Genomic DNA, 15,748 nt, shown 5'->3' with positions numbered 1-15,748 from the left:
TTAGAAAACAAGATTATTCAATGACAAATTTAAGTACAAATCCATATTACTTTCCTAATGCTACCATAACAAATCACCCCAGCTTGGTGACAGAGTGACTCAAATTTATTCTCCCATAGTTGTGGAGGCCAAAATCAAAGGTACTGGCCGCACCAGGCTATCTCTAAAGGCCTTATGGGAGAAAGTTTTCTTGCCTCTTCCAGCCTCTGGTGGCTTCTGGCAGCAGAAGTCCAATCTCTGCCTCAGTCTTCACGTGGCCTTTTTCTGTGGCCTCTCCTCTTATTATAAAGACCCCACTGATTGGATTTAGAGTTCACCCTAAATTCTGGATGAACTGTCTTGAGATCCATGACTACTTATATCTGCAAAGACTCTATTTCCAAATAAGGTCACATTATGAGATTCCAGGTGAAAACGAATTCTGGGGGAACCTATTACAGTAACATAAGCAGGAATAAGTTACCAACAGCCGCTATAGAGATTTAGAAAACATTTGTGTGGTTTTAAAATGTATCCACAAATTATTTTAGTGCTTTTCTCTTCAAAAAATGAAGTCTGGCTTACTTCCCCTTGTGTGGAAGCTAGCCATAGTGATTGGCTCCTAAAAAACAGTAAAAAGTGGAAGTGACCATGGGCAACTTTGGCGATTAAGTCAAAAGGCACAGTGACTTCCTTTCTCTAATTGCTCACTCTGCTGGAAGTTAACTTGCATTCCATGAAGGCCCTTAAGTGACACATGGAGAGGCCCATGTGGGAAAACACTAAGGCTTCCCACCAATAGCTAGGCAGAAACTGATGCCTCTTGCTCACAGCTGTGTGATAAGCCTTCAGATGTGGTCCTCCAGCCCCATTCAAACCTTTAGATGAGTACAGCCCTCGTCCACATCCTGACAGCAACCACATGACACCTTGGGCCAGAATCACCTGGCTAATCTGTTCCCAAATTCATGATCCACAGAAACTGTGAGATAATAAATGATTGTTTTTTTAAGCCACTAAGTTTTACAGTAACTTGTTATGTAACAATAGAAAACTAATATAGCTATATTTATTCAATCAATACTTCATTAAACAATTAATAAGTTTGTAGTTATACTATGAAACTGCCTTACCTTACCTTTATTTTTAGTTTAATATATTAAATAATTCTATAAATACAATTATAAGAATAATAGAAAAGAAAACATAAAAGAAGAAATCACCCAGAATCTCACTGTCTTAACAAATTGGTTTTGTTTCTCCATCTTCCTTTTTAAGATGACCAACCCTTATAGCTTTATAAACCTATAGTAGGTTCAACTTCTTTTCCTCCTTTTTCACTTTGCACATACCATAAATTTTTCTACCATTTTACTTTTATCGTCATCATTAATACTTTTCAGTGTATGTACCATAGGTTACTTAATTATTTAATTATTTATTGATGTTGGTTAATTGGGTTGTTTCTAATATTTTGAAAGTGTATGTTGCAATGAACATTTTTGTGCATATAGTTTTTTTTTATTCTCATGGCTAGATATTCATAGCCATGATTACAGTATCAAAGACAAAGTATTTATATATACTTTGAAACATACTATGATTAGTTTTCTAAAAGGATTGTGAAAACTAAACCTTTTAGTTTGTTTCTTTTAACCTTTAAAAATTAAATTTAATAAAGGCCTAAAATCTATAAAAAAGGTATAAATTATGCTGAAAGAAAACTAGTTTTAAGTGAAAACTGAATACTATGTTTACCATTTTCTTGAATGGTAAACGAAAGTACCTTAAGATTATGCCGATGAGGATCTTTAACTTCTGTAAATCTAACCAGTTTTAAAAAAATTAATTGTGGTCTAAAATTTGTTTCTAAAATGATGTTATTTTCTTAACTATCACATGACTTAGCATCAATAGACCTGAAGAGATGGGCCTGTATTACTGTAAGGAATTTACCTGAATCCCCTTTAGAGATGAAGCACCCATATAAAGAAATACTCCATACAGCACTGGCATGGGAATAAACTGTAAAAGAACATTTGAAGAAAAGGCACAAGTTATTTTCAAATAGGATATTTGGATTAAGGGTGAAGAATGGAGCTAATACTTAGATATTATTCCTACATTATATCATATATTGTAAAACTGTGGGTTGTTCAATTTTTCCCTTTTACTTAGAATAGCTCAGCATCATCCTTTCTCTAGTTATTTACAAAATGTATAAATCAATTCTTGCAAGTATATTTGTGAAATGATTAAATATAAGTAAACATATAAACAAATAATTCAATTAGAATTTTCAAATTATGGACAACTAGGATGAGTTGTAATAAAATCTTGGCAATATCTGCTAAAATTATATGACAAAGTACTCTTTAATGTTTTTATGTTATTATTTTTATGGAACATATAAAACTGTATATGTGGCCATGACCGTGACATTGCTTACTTCTGTACCTCCATCTTATACTAAGTAATGTTAATTGCAAATATAGTTTTCCATTGATAAGCAGATAAAAGCTTTATTTTGTGTAGGCCTGCAGTGAATTCAGGTCACAAGTCAGTCAGAAATAGTGACTCTTTCCCACAACTTTGTCACCATTTCAAAATTATGGTAATAATTTACACATCAAATTTTACTTTGTCAGACCAAATTTTTATGTATTTAAGGATTTTAAAAATACAGCACATAAATTCTCCCTTTAAGTTATATAAACATGGCAAAGAAATTCATCACTTTCATCACATGTCATAAAATATTTGCATATTGGTATAGATTCAAATGAAATTCCTTAAACAATAATAAATATATTCTGTCTTCTCTCAAATTCATAAAGGCAGATTTTATTACCTTCAGAATACTGGTCATAAAGACTGATGAACCCATGAGAATAAAAATCATAAGCCCAGTAACTCTTTGCTCCCGAATGCCGAGAAATTTGGGTTGTTCTCCTGGAGCTGAACACTCCGATTCCAGTTTTAGGCTGTTAACATGAGTGATGGAGAGAACAGTGGCAGCTACAAACCATGGTAGACCCATGATGGAGCACACACCAAGCATGACAGCCACCATTAATAGATCCAGGTGGTATCCACAACCTTTCTGTTAAAAAAAAAAAAGAGTATTCTCATAGAACCTGCTTTTAGTATAGAGATGACACAATCATCATGAAACACTAAGAATAGATAGAAGATGCTATCTTGAGTCCTCTACAACTGATTCTAAAATGTAAAATAAAGGTAAAAAGGTACACAGTCTCAAGATATATAATTCAGTTAAAGCAATGTTGCACATGTTCCTATTGCAATTATGGTTATAGTATCTTCTATACACTTTAATAGGCTTAATGTATTTCTAGGTTAATGTTACACTAGTTTCCATGCTATTTCTTTTAGAAAGTCATTATCAAATACAGTCACTTCTATAGTTCCCTTTAGGGAAGCATTAATTCACAATTAATATTATTCACAATCTTTCATTATTATTCATAAAAAACTGTAAGTTCCAACTATATGTCAGGTAGTAGGCTGAGAAAACACAGTAAGGACTGTGACAACAACAGAGCTAAGGATAAGATGATTGCAAACAGCAGCCACTTCCTGACAGCATCCCAGAATCCTTCTGTATCAGGTCTCCCAGCGATCAATTTTTCTCAAACACACTTTCCAATGCCCTCTTCTGTTTCAATGGGCGACTTGAGGAAAAATAATATCATGAAAACTAAGCTTCCTTAAATAGGTACATATATATTATCTTGTTCCCATTTGTTTCAGTTTCAGTGATAGAAAAAATTTAACTTCTCCTTAAAATCATAGTTTTTGTGTTTCCTCTCTCCTCTGGGATCCTACTCTATTATCACTAGGTATTGCAAACTTAAGGGCTTTTTGGGGCCAGACCGGAAATGTAAAAAAGGAAAACTGGATGCGAGGGGCATGTGGACACATGCGGAACGGAAGACTGCTCTCTTGGGGAGGGTGACTAGGTCAGTTCTATTTGAAGAGAGAAATTGAAAATGGGGAACAGCAGCGCTAACCTCTCTCGATCCTTCCCCCTTGGGAAATTGGCAAGGCAAACTCCTGAAAGTAGCAAAGGGCTTGGTTAGCTTACATTCCAACTCTTAACGAGAGGTAGTACAGTGAAGTGGCTAAGGGTTTAGTTTCTGGACACAAGTGGCCTGGAATCAAATGCTGGCTCAACCGATGACCTTGGATAAATGATTTAATCTCTTGTGCCTCTGTTTCCCTATTTGAAAAAAATGGTGATGATGATTACCAACTCACTGGGTTGTTGCAAGAATCACATTTAACTCTGTAAATCATTTATAACAATAGTGGGTATATGGTACAAACCCATCAAACGTGAGAGACTATTACATTCCAGCAGCTGAACAATGAATTTCTCTTTTGTCTTCATTTGTTTCAAGGCAGGTAACATCATATAATTTCTCCATATTTCCCATAGTTTATAGCACAATCATTGACACACGATAAGCAATAAATAAGTTGAAAATTGACTTTTTAAAAAGGAAATAATGCATCATTGAAACACATTTTGGAATCAAATTTAATATGTGTAATTTTTAAATAAATATAGCTGTTAAATTTGTTAGCATAAACATAAGCAGACATCACCAATTCTTCTAGAATAATTTTGGCTTTTTTTTTAGAGGCAGTTTTACCAAACTGCAAGCAGTTTGTAGTTAATATGAAAGCTCATATAGCCTGGAGTGAAACATATTGAGTATTTGTTGAGTATTTGTCATGGTAGTATTTCCTTTCTGCTATTTTGCTTTGTTAATTGTTTCATTATGAAAAACACCTTTAAAGTCAGTTGTGCTTCCTTTTCCTTCTTGCCCATCCCTGCCAAATCATAAAAGTGAAAAGGGATGATGAGAAAATGGGAGATAGCTACATAACGACCTTTTCTTTGTGCATTGCCATCAATTCAGTAGGTCAGCTTAGCTGGGGCAATGCTCCAGTTCACCAAAATGCCTTGTGAAGATAACACTAGCAACTTTCCTTTGCAAGCAATGCAGGAGGGATTTCCATTACTGAGAGCTGGAGAGTGTGAAGAGAAACACCTTGGTATCTGCTTAAACAAAAAGGCATAGGAAGGAATAAGCTTCACCAGGGCCATAGCATGTTCCTCAGGTCCTTTAGCAGAATATTTTGGAAGATGCAGTTGCATGGAATAGAGCTCAAATTTGAGTACCTTTAAAGTATAATGTCTTAACCAGTTAGAGGACTGCTTTGTCCTAGGGACTCTGGAGTGAGAAAGAGAGAGAACAATGAAGGACTTGCTCAAGCCCCTGCTTCTGAGGAGGTAAAGTGTGAATGATGCCCTCTGGGGTTGTGCAAAGCTTTGGTACTGCCGAGAGGGGATGGAAGAAGTGCAGGCGATAGATAGGGAGGTAAACATCAAAAGGCAGAAGACAGGGGGCCTTGAGCTGGCACACTCGGACCCGTGTTCACTATGGTTTAAAAATATGAGGAAGGACTTCTTCATGATAGTGATTTCATATAGCTCTTTTTCAGTGCTCTAAAAATATGATACAAATGTAAACATTAAGATTCTGGATTGTAGGAAGCAGACAAAGTAATGCTTTCAGAGGAAATAATTTCCTTAGAAAGCAAGCCTTGTAAAGTATAAGTACATAATAAAAACAAAAATAACCCCCTCCCACTCTGATTATGTTGTACAACAATGGGAGCATCTTAAATTAATGGACTCAAAGAAATAAAGCCATTCTGGCACTTCCGCTAATTAATCATCATCCTTCTCCTTCCCTTTCATTTAAAATTTCTCTAAAACTTGGTCTTTGTAACCAAATCATTAGCTGAGAGACATGACAGCCAAAGGGAAGTATCCCTTTGTCAGAGAGAGAACTCTGCACCTTCTAACATATTTCTGTAGAATTTTTTTCTGAAATAAAGACAGAACCAGAGCTTTTATTCTCACATTCATCCATGAATCATGGGAAATGGACATATGGAAGGAAAAGGGAGCATAGCAACAGGTGATGCTACAGCAGACCCCACTAAAACCAACATGCAGCAAGACAAGAGGCCAGCCAAGAGGACCATCTGATACCCAGATGCCACTGCTGAAAAAATTCATTTCAAAGCTTGGCAGCAATTTCCTGCATCTGTCAAGTTAACCACATAAAAGACTATAGATTGACATGAAGAACCAGGCTGACAAAGAGGGCAAAAAAGAACATATCAAATGCCATAATCATCAAGAGAATGTGGTGCCAAATGAATGTTGCAAATGCATTCATTTAGTCAAGTGATCTGGGATTGTATTGCTGTTTATTAAAAATGATGTCAAAAGAAGCCTGAACTGTCTACAGAAACATGTAGAAAGCCCACAGTTGCCTCTGAACAGAAAATTCCTTTTCTGTAAAATATTTCTCTTTCTACTTTTAGAGAATACTTTTTTTAAAAAAGCAAGTATTTTTCATGCTTTTCAAAGGGAATCGTTTAACCTATGTCTATCCTACTTCTCTTAGGAGGAAACAAATGAGCAAAAAATGCTAGATAAGAATATGGGTCTATATCTATATATAATATAGATGATAATGTCCATGCTCAAAGTTTTATATTTGCAGCTTTTACATTTTTTATTCAAGTATAGTTGACATACAATATTATATTAGTTTCAGGTATACAACATAGTGATTCAACATTTATGTACCTTGTGATGTGATCATCATGACCAGCCCCAAAAATCATGAGGCACAGTGAGTTAGAGTTCCGCTAACTCTGAGCTTTCTCGTTCCGAGGGAGGAGTGAGCTAATGAGCGAGTGAGTCAGGCCTCTGTGGGTCAACACAGCTTCCCTGTGCATGTGGTAACACTCACAAAATGATGAAAACTGTTTTTAGTGGCATGAAAAATTCTAAAAGAAAACCAATGACTGGTTTTGGTAATGGAAATAAAGAAAAAGTGAAAAGACGTACAATATAAGTCTAGGAAAGATAAGGAATGGACAACTAAATTCCGAGGTGACTTGGATGTATGATACAGACTTAGATACACTTAGATACATGATGTGGAATCCACCGGGTGCTTAAAACAGAAACTACAAAACATGCTTCATTGAACTATTTCTGTGAATGCTCCACCCAAGGCAAAAATGAGTTTTCAAATGAGAAAAAAATTAGCTGAAAATGTGGTTAACTTGTGGTCTGGGGATACACTCAAGAAATACATCTCTTTTCATGACAATGTGGTTCAAGTTAAAGTCAGGAGATTGTGCAAACATTTCGGGGAAGCAACAGGCAGAGAGAACAGCAAGGGAACAAAACCATCACTCTGAGTAAAGGATGTTCTGAGAAAAGTGAGTTTTTGTTATTGTCAACATGAAAATCAGCAGCACTAGACCACCAAAGCTTGTAAAAGACAAAGGTGATAGGCCAAAAAAAAAAAAAAAAGTGTTCAGTGGAGATGGACTATGTCTTCACTGCAAGGAACTTGCTTGGCAAACATCCGCATCCAAGGAGGAACATGGGGCACTCAGACTCGTAGTGGTTAAGGACAGACTGGCCCTTTCACTTGGGGAAATAGAGCAGTTTATAAGTAAGTCAGATTTGCTCTGTTATTTACTAAATCCATGCCAGTAAGGGCCAAAAATATTAATCTTTTGATTACATGGTCATTTATTTGTATAATACAAAATAATGTACAAATAATGTAATATAGTTTATTAATATAACCTCAAGTTTATTTTAGTGACAAAAGTATTAAATGTTCTTGTTCTACATTTAATTCTATAAATGTAAGTACTTGAAAAACCATGTAAAGTACGCTTTCTTATATTTTATCTATTCTAGATGGTATGTAAAGAAAGAAATACATTATATTTGTTGATTTGGAGTTTGGCAAAGACCAAATGTCAGGGGCCTTTCACAGGCTGATAAAGAACAGAAGCAAGTGCTGTCTGATTTATAAGGTTGAGAAACTGGGAAGGAGCAATGACAGAGAAAGGCCAAAAAGATAATATCACCTTCAACAAATCTTCATTTACTGCCACATTTTGTTTTAATATGATTTTATTAATACTTAGAAAAAATACTGCCTCCATCAGTTTAGCTGATAGCCTTTAACAGATTAAGTTTTCAGTGAAATCTCTGGGATGTCTGCCTTATTATAAAGACAAAAATTTTTTTTCTTTGAAAAGGAACCAATAATTATATAACTTATTTCCTTCTAAAAGAGGTGTTTTTCACTTCATTTTAAAACCTGTGTCACAAAATGAAATATATATACAGCCATTTAAAATGATAACGTAGGTTTATATTGTTGACACGAGATAATTACTGCAATAATACTCTATGTTAAAAATGCAAACAACATATAAATATGAAAATATATATTTGGGTATATGTTTAATGATGTTATTGCTGGGTAATGAAATTATAGCATTTTTCCACTTTTTTTATTAACTTTTATATTATCTAATTTTTTAAAGTGAAATCATATATTACTTTATAATGAAAAGTATAGATATTTTCAGTTAAAAAATAAATAAACTGATGTTTAGGAAAACTCTTCCTACTTCTTGAGAGTAGCAGACAAACAATATTCACAATGTAAAGTACTTAACACTTGTTTTATAGACCTATTTAATCAATTATGTAACTTAAATAATTAAGTTGTGGTGGCATTTGCTTTTCCAGAAGGCTAATATTTTAAAAGTAAATAATACTTTTAAGTGACTGATATTACATAAGTAGGCTATTAAACTTGGAGGTCTGAATTCCTTTTTTTTGAGGACTGTGAATGATTGAAAGTTTCCAATGTTGAATCGTACAGTTCAGCAATGTTTTGGGAGCCAGCTCATAGAGGTTTACCAGAGCCAATTGTTTAATTTTCAAAAAAAAATTCCTGCCAATTGAGGTCTCACTGGTAGCTGAAAATGGATTGTGATGGGAGTATTCATACCATGGAAATCAGCAAACATTGTAAATAAGGATCTTTCTCTTTTTTATATGCAGAGAACTGGTTGTTAAACATACACCAGAGCTACTGGTCTAGTTCCTAAGACTTTATGAGATATTTTTATAAAATATATCTTATGAATTTTGAAAAAAACAAGTGAGTTGAGTAAACTTTCAAAAAAGGTTTTGATCACTCTCAAGTTACTTTCTACAAAGAGAATGAAAAAAGCTCTTTGTTTTAAGATAGACTCGTTCTCTCCAATATATACAGAAAATTCCTTTTCAGTAAGACTTATTACAAGTCATTGTGGTTTTTTACATTTATATTATTACTATTTCCCGACAAATATCTCATTCAGAGATTTTAACCTTTCTAACAAGCATACCTATAAATCCTATAAAGCATTTCTGTTGCTCTAACAATGCACCTTTTTCTAGAGTTTAAAAAGTATGTACATGATACCAGAACAAAACAAGACTGTGCATGTTTTGTTTTTACAAAGTTTGATTTGGGTAATTTGTAACCATTCAATGATTTTGATTTTATTTAACATATTGCTGTAAGCGATAGTACTCGTATTACATGTCTCAGACAAATTATATACCAGTGAACAATTTTTATATTTGCAGTTGCAGAATGGTAGGGTCAGAATATAATTAATAAAATATATCTGTATTTATTCTCTTGGAAAAAAAAGAGAGAGAAAGAAGTCATTGAAAAATGCAATAAAACTCAACAAAGGTGTCACTTAAAAACTATAACATTTATAAATGGGATTTGTTGTCACAGGCATTATAGACAGAAGAATAACTGATGAAATGAGAAATATCTGAAGATGAAATTTGTTCCAATAATAAATGTAATCTAATAGACATAGCTGGGTTCAAATCGAGAAACAGAGATATCCCTAATGGAAGATAAATTGGTAAAGCTGCACTTCACCACAGTAGATTATTTCATTAAAATATGTTAAACATGGTAAAGAAAGTTAAAATTTAAGCAATGTTTTTATTTTAGGTTTGGAGGTAAGTTTTCAGAGTTTAAAGCTCAGCCAAGTGCTATAAATTAATTAATTAAAATAATTAATTTTAAGTTTATTGTAAGAGTATTCTGAATATAGACAGTAATAATTATGAACCTGAAAGCATTATCTTAATATTTCACTGTACAAATGACCACAGAGTATAAAGTATAAGAACATCAATTGATGTCAATCAAGTCATAATGATTTGCATTAAAATTCAATGTTAAGATATACCTTTAGCTTATGCTCTTTTCTGTTGATGATGACAGCTGTAATCTGTTGGTCCATAAAAATTAGAATAGTACAAAGCAAAGCTGGAATAACAGCAGCTATTACTGTCCACCATGGATTTGGACCTACAGGTGTAACAAACCAGCCACGGTCATCTCTGGTGGGCTACGAAAAATAAAAGAATGTACATAGTTACTAACTGGATTAATGAGTACCTAATCAAATTATATCTGACAGATGCTGCCAGGAAAACCCTAATCATAAACAAATCTGCTGAGTGAGCTATAAGTAATAATACTATTTTTTACAAAGCATTTATAAGGTACAGGCACCATTCTAAGTGCTTTAAATAAAAGGACATACAGATAAGGAAATTGAGACATAGAGAGGTCCGGTAAATTGCCCAAGATCCCTAAGCTAGTTAAGTGGTAGACATAGGATTTGAACTCTGACAGACTGGCACAAAAATCTGTGTTCTTAATTGATACTCATATTAAATAAAATAATATTTATCATTTACAACAGGCAAGTTTATTTATATTTACAAATAGCATGTTGACAACTGCATGTAACTCTTATTTTAGATGTGCGCACAGGCCATTATCTGAAAATAGCAAAAAGACACTTGGTGACATCAGGGGTTCAGGAAGGGTTCTAAACATGGCTGGCACCTGAGATAAGCCCCAGCAGAAGTCTTATTTGGTTGTCTGTTTCCTCACCCGAGAACATTTTTTCATTGCCTCCAGAAAGAAAGGAAGCAGGAGAGAGAGAGAAGGGGGGACATCGATATGAGAGAAACGTCGATTGATCGTCTCTCCCATGCGCCCGGCCCCACCAGGGATTGTATCCTTGGCCTGGGTATATGCCCTGACCAGATGTCCAACCAGCAACCTTTCATCTACAGGAGGATGATCCAACCAACTGAGCCACACCAGCCAGCGCCTGAAAGAAGTCTTTTTGACAATAATTCTACTAGGGAGTCCCTGACTCTGCTTGACAGATAAGAAAACAAAGGCTCAGAGAGGTTCGAGTAACTGGGCAAGGGTCACAATCTTAGCAACATGGTCAGAATTCTATTTCAGACCTGTTTTTATTTATTCTTCAAGTCCTATGTACTGGGCAATTCTGCATCAAGATAACCCATTTTCCTTAGTTTCAAAATGCTTCCTTATCTCTTAGGAGTGTTATACATAGGTATTTCAACTGGAAAAACTGACAGGAAATATTTTCAAGTAGCATCTAGGTTTCTATTCCATGGTTCCTGTTTTTAAAATAATAGACCAAAATTTTACTCATGCTATGGGCATTTTATTAATCTATATCTTTATATTTTCATGAAAATCCCAAGTTCTAGAGTTGTAGTCATTATCTAAGTGAAGATTAGATAAGATTATCTAAGATGAAGAGGTAAATAGTAAATGCTATGATAAATTCACCTTGAAAACACTTGGTACTTGTAGTTTTGGTGATGGAATCCCAATAGCGTAGTCAATTAAAACCATACACAGAATTGTAAGAAAGACAGCAAAGTCACTCACTATGGAACGAACCTAAAAATAATGAAAATACTTATCACTTGAAGAAACTAAATAGACAAGAATCCTCAGGAACAAAATCTAGAGTCATATTTTATAAACACTCCATGACATAACATCATAATGTATTTTATGCATATTATAATATTATCATTAGCTTTGTCAGAACCGGAATATATATTTACGTATCTCTGTCATTTAGATGAATACACACTCAACCTTTCCAGAATGAGGAATTGTGAAATAGCTATAATGGTGATTGTGTTATTTTTAATATTTCTTTAAAAGTCTAAGTTTATTATGAAGCTAAGTGTGTGGCTATTGAGCATATTATGGTTGCATGGCCAGAATTTGGCTAAACTTTAGAACTCTTTCTCACACAGGCAACATTTTAATATGATAAAACTAAAGCACCATAAAATTATCATTTTTATTGAAGAGACATAATATTTTAGTTTGTTTATCTGGAATATAAGTATGGCCGCAAGGAATATGCACAAAAGAGTGGGCAAATTTAAAAGTTACTCTAGGTTAGTCAGCTTTAAAGCCATTTCTCATATATAAAGCCATCTTTAAGCAAAAATCTTTATACAATTATAATACAATCTGGCTTCTTTATCAGGGTGATGTTATGACACACACACAAACACACACACTAATGCAGGAGATTATTGTTTCAAGTCACAAAATTAACTTAAATTAATTTTTCATGTGAAAGAAATACTTCCACCCTACGGAAAGAGGTAACAAAAAACAAGTTTTCTGCAGTAGATACAGTTCTCATAACATTTTCCCAGGGTGCAATTTTGATTATAATCTCAGCTCATCTTTAAAAAGCTTGTTTTCTTGGGTCTTTTTTTCTCATTTTTTATTGGCTGAGTCAGACATTATAGGTGTTACTTTGCAGTGTTAAATATTGAACTAAGCTGTTTCTCTGTTTACTTTCCCTTCCAAATATGCAGATGCAAACGTGGTGGGTTGGGGGAGGGTCTGACACTTTAAAAATAAAAGGAATAGTATTCCAATGAGTTTTGCAGGGGCTTTCCCAATTAGAGAATGTAACAGTGGCTCCAATGAGGTATCTGTCAGCCTGGAATAGTTCCCACTATTCGCTGGGCAAGAAAGTGACAATCAGTAATGCAGTGTGTGCTTTCAATTTCCAAAAACCTAAGTGGGAAAGTTAGAGTTCATCTTTGGGACCTGAAGTTAAGGACAAAAGCCCAGAGGTCAAGTGCCCTCCTAGCACCTGTCTCAAAAGTGTTTTTACTTCACCTCCCTCCTTCACCTGTCTCCATTCCTAATCTGGCAGTTTGCTTACACAAAAGGTTTTTAGTGGCTCCTTTCATCACAGCAATTGCTCTTTCTTTCGTCTTAAAGCATGTATGACTTCATAACATGCTTTAGGCAGGTTTTTATTTTAATCAAGGAAACTGCAGTCTAAATACCTTGGTTGGAAAATAGCGGCTGGTCTTGAACTGCTTCAGGGTGGCTGACAGAGTAACTGTGGAAAAAAACAGGATCACTGACCAAAACAGAACATCTGGAACATATGGGTGATCGTGACCACAGGCTCGTCCAACGTACTCTCCGTGCAAAGACTTGCATTCCTGCCAGAAGAGGTAAAACAAATGGGGCAATTAAGAGGGAAATAGACGCAGCTCTTTCAGCAATCTAACATCTGAAGATCAATTGCAGCCGAGTTGCTGAAGCGTTTTGTTTCGTCTATGGCTCTCACAATGATTTAACAGACAGCACATTATGCTTGACAAATTCTGTCTGCTTAGGTCAGGTAGTGAGCAATATCAAAGCTTTATATTATGTAAAATTTGAACATGAACCACTTTTAAAATCTTTGCCTTTTTCAAATTAAATTTATATCTATAAAACTAATTTATTTACCATATATTTATTTACCATAAATTTATTTAACCTTATATCGACTAAGTTTCTAACACCATATTGATTGAAAACATGACATGCTTGATAGTGATTACTAGGGTCAGACACTAAGCCAAACCATTTAAATACATCTTAATTAACTTAAATACATCACCTTAATTAATTTTCACATCAAACCTATAAAATAGGTAGACATTATTTCAATTTCATGTCTGAGGAAACCGAGTCAGAGGTTAAATAATTTCCTATAACCTCACTGCTTCAGGTAGCAATAGCACTATGATACAAATATGGTGCCCACAGTGGAAATATTGCTTATTAAATAAGAACATAGTTTTGTAAAATTATCTAGTCCACAAGCTACAAAAAAGACATGAAACTTTTTGGGCTGGCCAAAAAGTTTGTTGTTTTCTTTTTTCTGTAAGATGCTCCAGTAGTGCTTACTTGTCTTTAACTTCAGTCAAAACAATTTCATTAGATTCTATTATAACAGCTGTCATATCAGCATGCATTTTTTAAAAGAATTTATCAAAATTGGTGAATTTTTGTGTAGCCATTTTAATATCGAAGACAGAAGAAAGTATGCCACATTTTAACATATGCTTTATTATCTCAAGAAAGGTAAAAATGCAGCTGAAATGCAAAAAAATAAGATTTGTGCAGTGTATGGAAAAGGTGCTGTGACTGATCGAATGTGTCAAAAGTGGTTTGCAAAGTTTTGTGCTAGAGATTTCTTGCTGGACAATGCTCCAGTGTGGGGTAGACCAGTTGAAGTTGATAGCGATCAAATAGAGATATCAGTTGAGAGTAATCAATGTTATATCACGTGGGAGACAGCTGACATATTCAAAATATCCAAATCAATACAGTTAATAGTGAAAATGAAAAATGTGTATTTTATTTTATGGAAAAAGCCACAGACTTTTTGGCCAATCCAATATTATTACTTAAATGAAACTGAGTCAAAGATTGAGCTTGAACTTAGATCACACAACAAAAAAGAAAATGTTACTATATGCGCAAGATAAAGCCATGTTTACTTCGACTTCTCCATGGTCTTTTTTTTCCCCCCTGGTATATATTTTTATAAACTCTGAAGGAATCATTTCTAATTACTGCCTTGGCCATGAGGTGGCAGCAAAGTCAAAAAAATTTTCTTTCTCCAAGAAAAACTGAGCATTTTAAACACTAATATTTAGAAACTGAAATTTTCTTTTAAAATCATTTTAGTTTTTCTTATTTTATTTTAAAGATTACATTACTAAAGTATTTTTATTTTAAAACAGGGAAAATAATTGTTTAAATGAACCAGTGATTTCATCAATCCTAGAGATATTCTGGACCTGAACAGATATGCCATTGTGCCATGGTACAGAGAGATCTTGAAGAAAAATATAGACTGACAGATTGATCACCAACACAGAGTCCATCTATTGAACAATGATGTCTCAAGCCCTGGAATCCTTGTATAACAGAGAACAAGTACTTTCTAAAGATTCTGTAATAAACCACAGATTGCTACATTGTTATCCAAAAATAAACAACCAACCAATAAATCTAGTTGGGGCAGCTACCCCTAAGGCTAGGATTCTTAAGAAATAGTGTTTGTATGCCTTATAATTATCGGAAAGAATTCTGTCCCCTTTTCTAATCTAACTGCAAATACCTTCCTTGCTAGCTAAGGTTGAATTCCAATTGCTCATATTAAGCTAATACAGAGCACAATAACTTGGCTAATTGAAAAACCAAAGAAAAATCCCCCAGGTCTTAATTATAGCTTTAATTTTCCTTTCTCAAACTCTGTGAATAATAAAGTACCAAAAATGAATTCTTGCTTTTTGTTGTTGTTATTCCTTCTCTTGCTTCTGTTCAGAGATACCAGTGGAGCAATTACTAGGCAAAGTAATAGGTAAGCTCAGTGGTTAAGTGGGGAAATACTGTTCAAAGGGCCCAAAGTTTCAGTTACGCAGAATAAATAAGTTCTGAGGATGTTACCTACAGCATAGTGATTATATTTAATGATACTATATTGCATAGTTGAAGTTTGCTAAAAGAGTAGATTTTAACTGTTCTCACCAAAAAATAGGCAACTATGTGAGGGACTGGTATGTTATTTAGCTTGATTGTGGTAATCATTT

At 34.2% G+C, this 15,748-nt stretch overlaps 1 protein-coding gene across 4 annotated transcripts in view; it reads right to left on the bottom strand.

Moving 5' to 3' along the window:
• The window catches only part of SLC4A10 (solute carrier family 4 member 10), a 277,734-nt gene that overhangs the window by 24,257 nt on the left and 237,729 nt on the right, over positions 1 to 15,748 (bottom strand). For all 4 annotated transcript variants that reach the window (XM_054562648.1, XM_054562649.1, XM_054562647.1 and 1 more), the window contains 5 exons: positions 13,157 to 13,318; positions 11,613 to 11,726; positions 10,180 to 10,341; positions 2,831 to 3,082; positions 1,936 to 2,004 (listed from right to left, as the gene is read on the bottom strand). In XM_054562648.1, the coding sequence (XP_054418623.1) occupies positions 1,936 to 2,004; positions 2,831 to 3,082; positions 10,180 to 10,341; positions 11,613 to 11,726; positions 13,157 to 13,318 (759 nt within the window). The remainder of the gene's footprint in view (positions 1 to 1,935; positions 2,005 to 2,830; positions 3,083 to 10,179; positions 10,342 to 11,612; positions 11,727 to 13,156; positions 13,319 to 15,748) is intronic.

Source organism: Pteronotus mesoamericanus, unplaced genomic scaffold, assembly GCF_021234165.1.
Source record: "Pteronotus mesoamericanus isolate MK-2021 breed Mesoamerican mustached bat unplaced genomic scaffold, CSHL_Meso_final scaffold_651, whole genome shotgun sequence".
NCBI lineage: Eukaryota > Metazoa > Chordata > Mammalia > Chiroptera > Mormoopidae > Pteronotus > Pteronotus mesoamericanus.
This window is presented reverse-complemented; position numbering and strand designations above follow the sequence as displayed.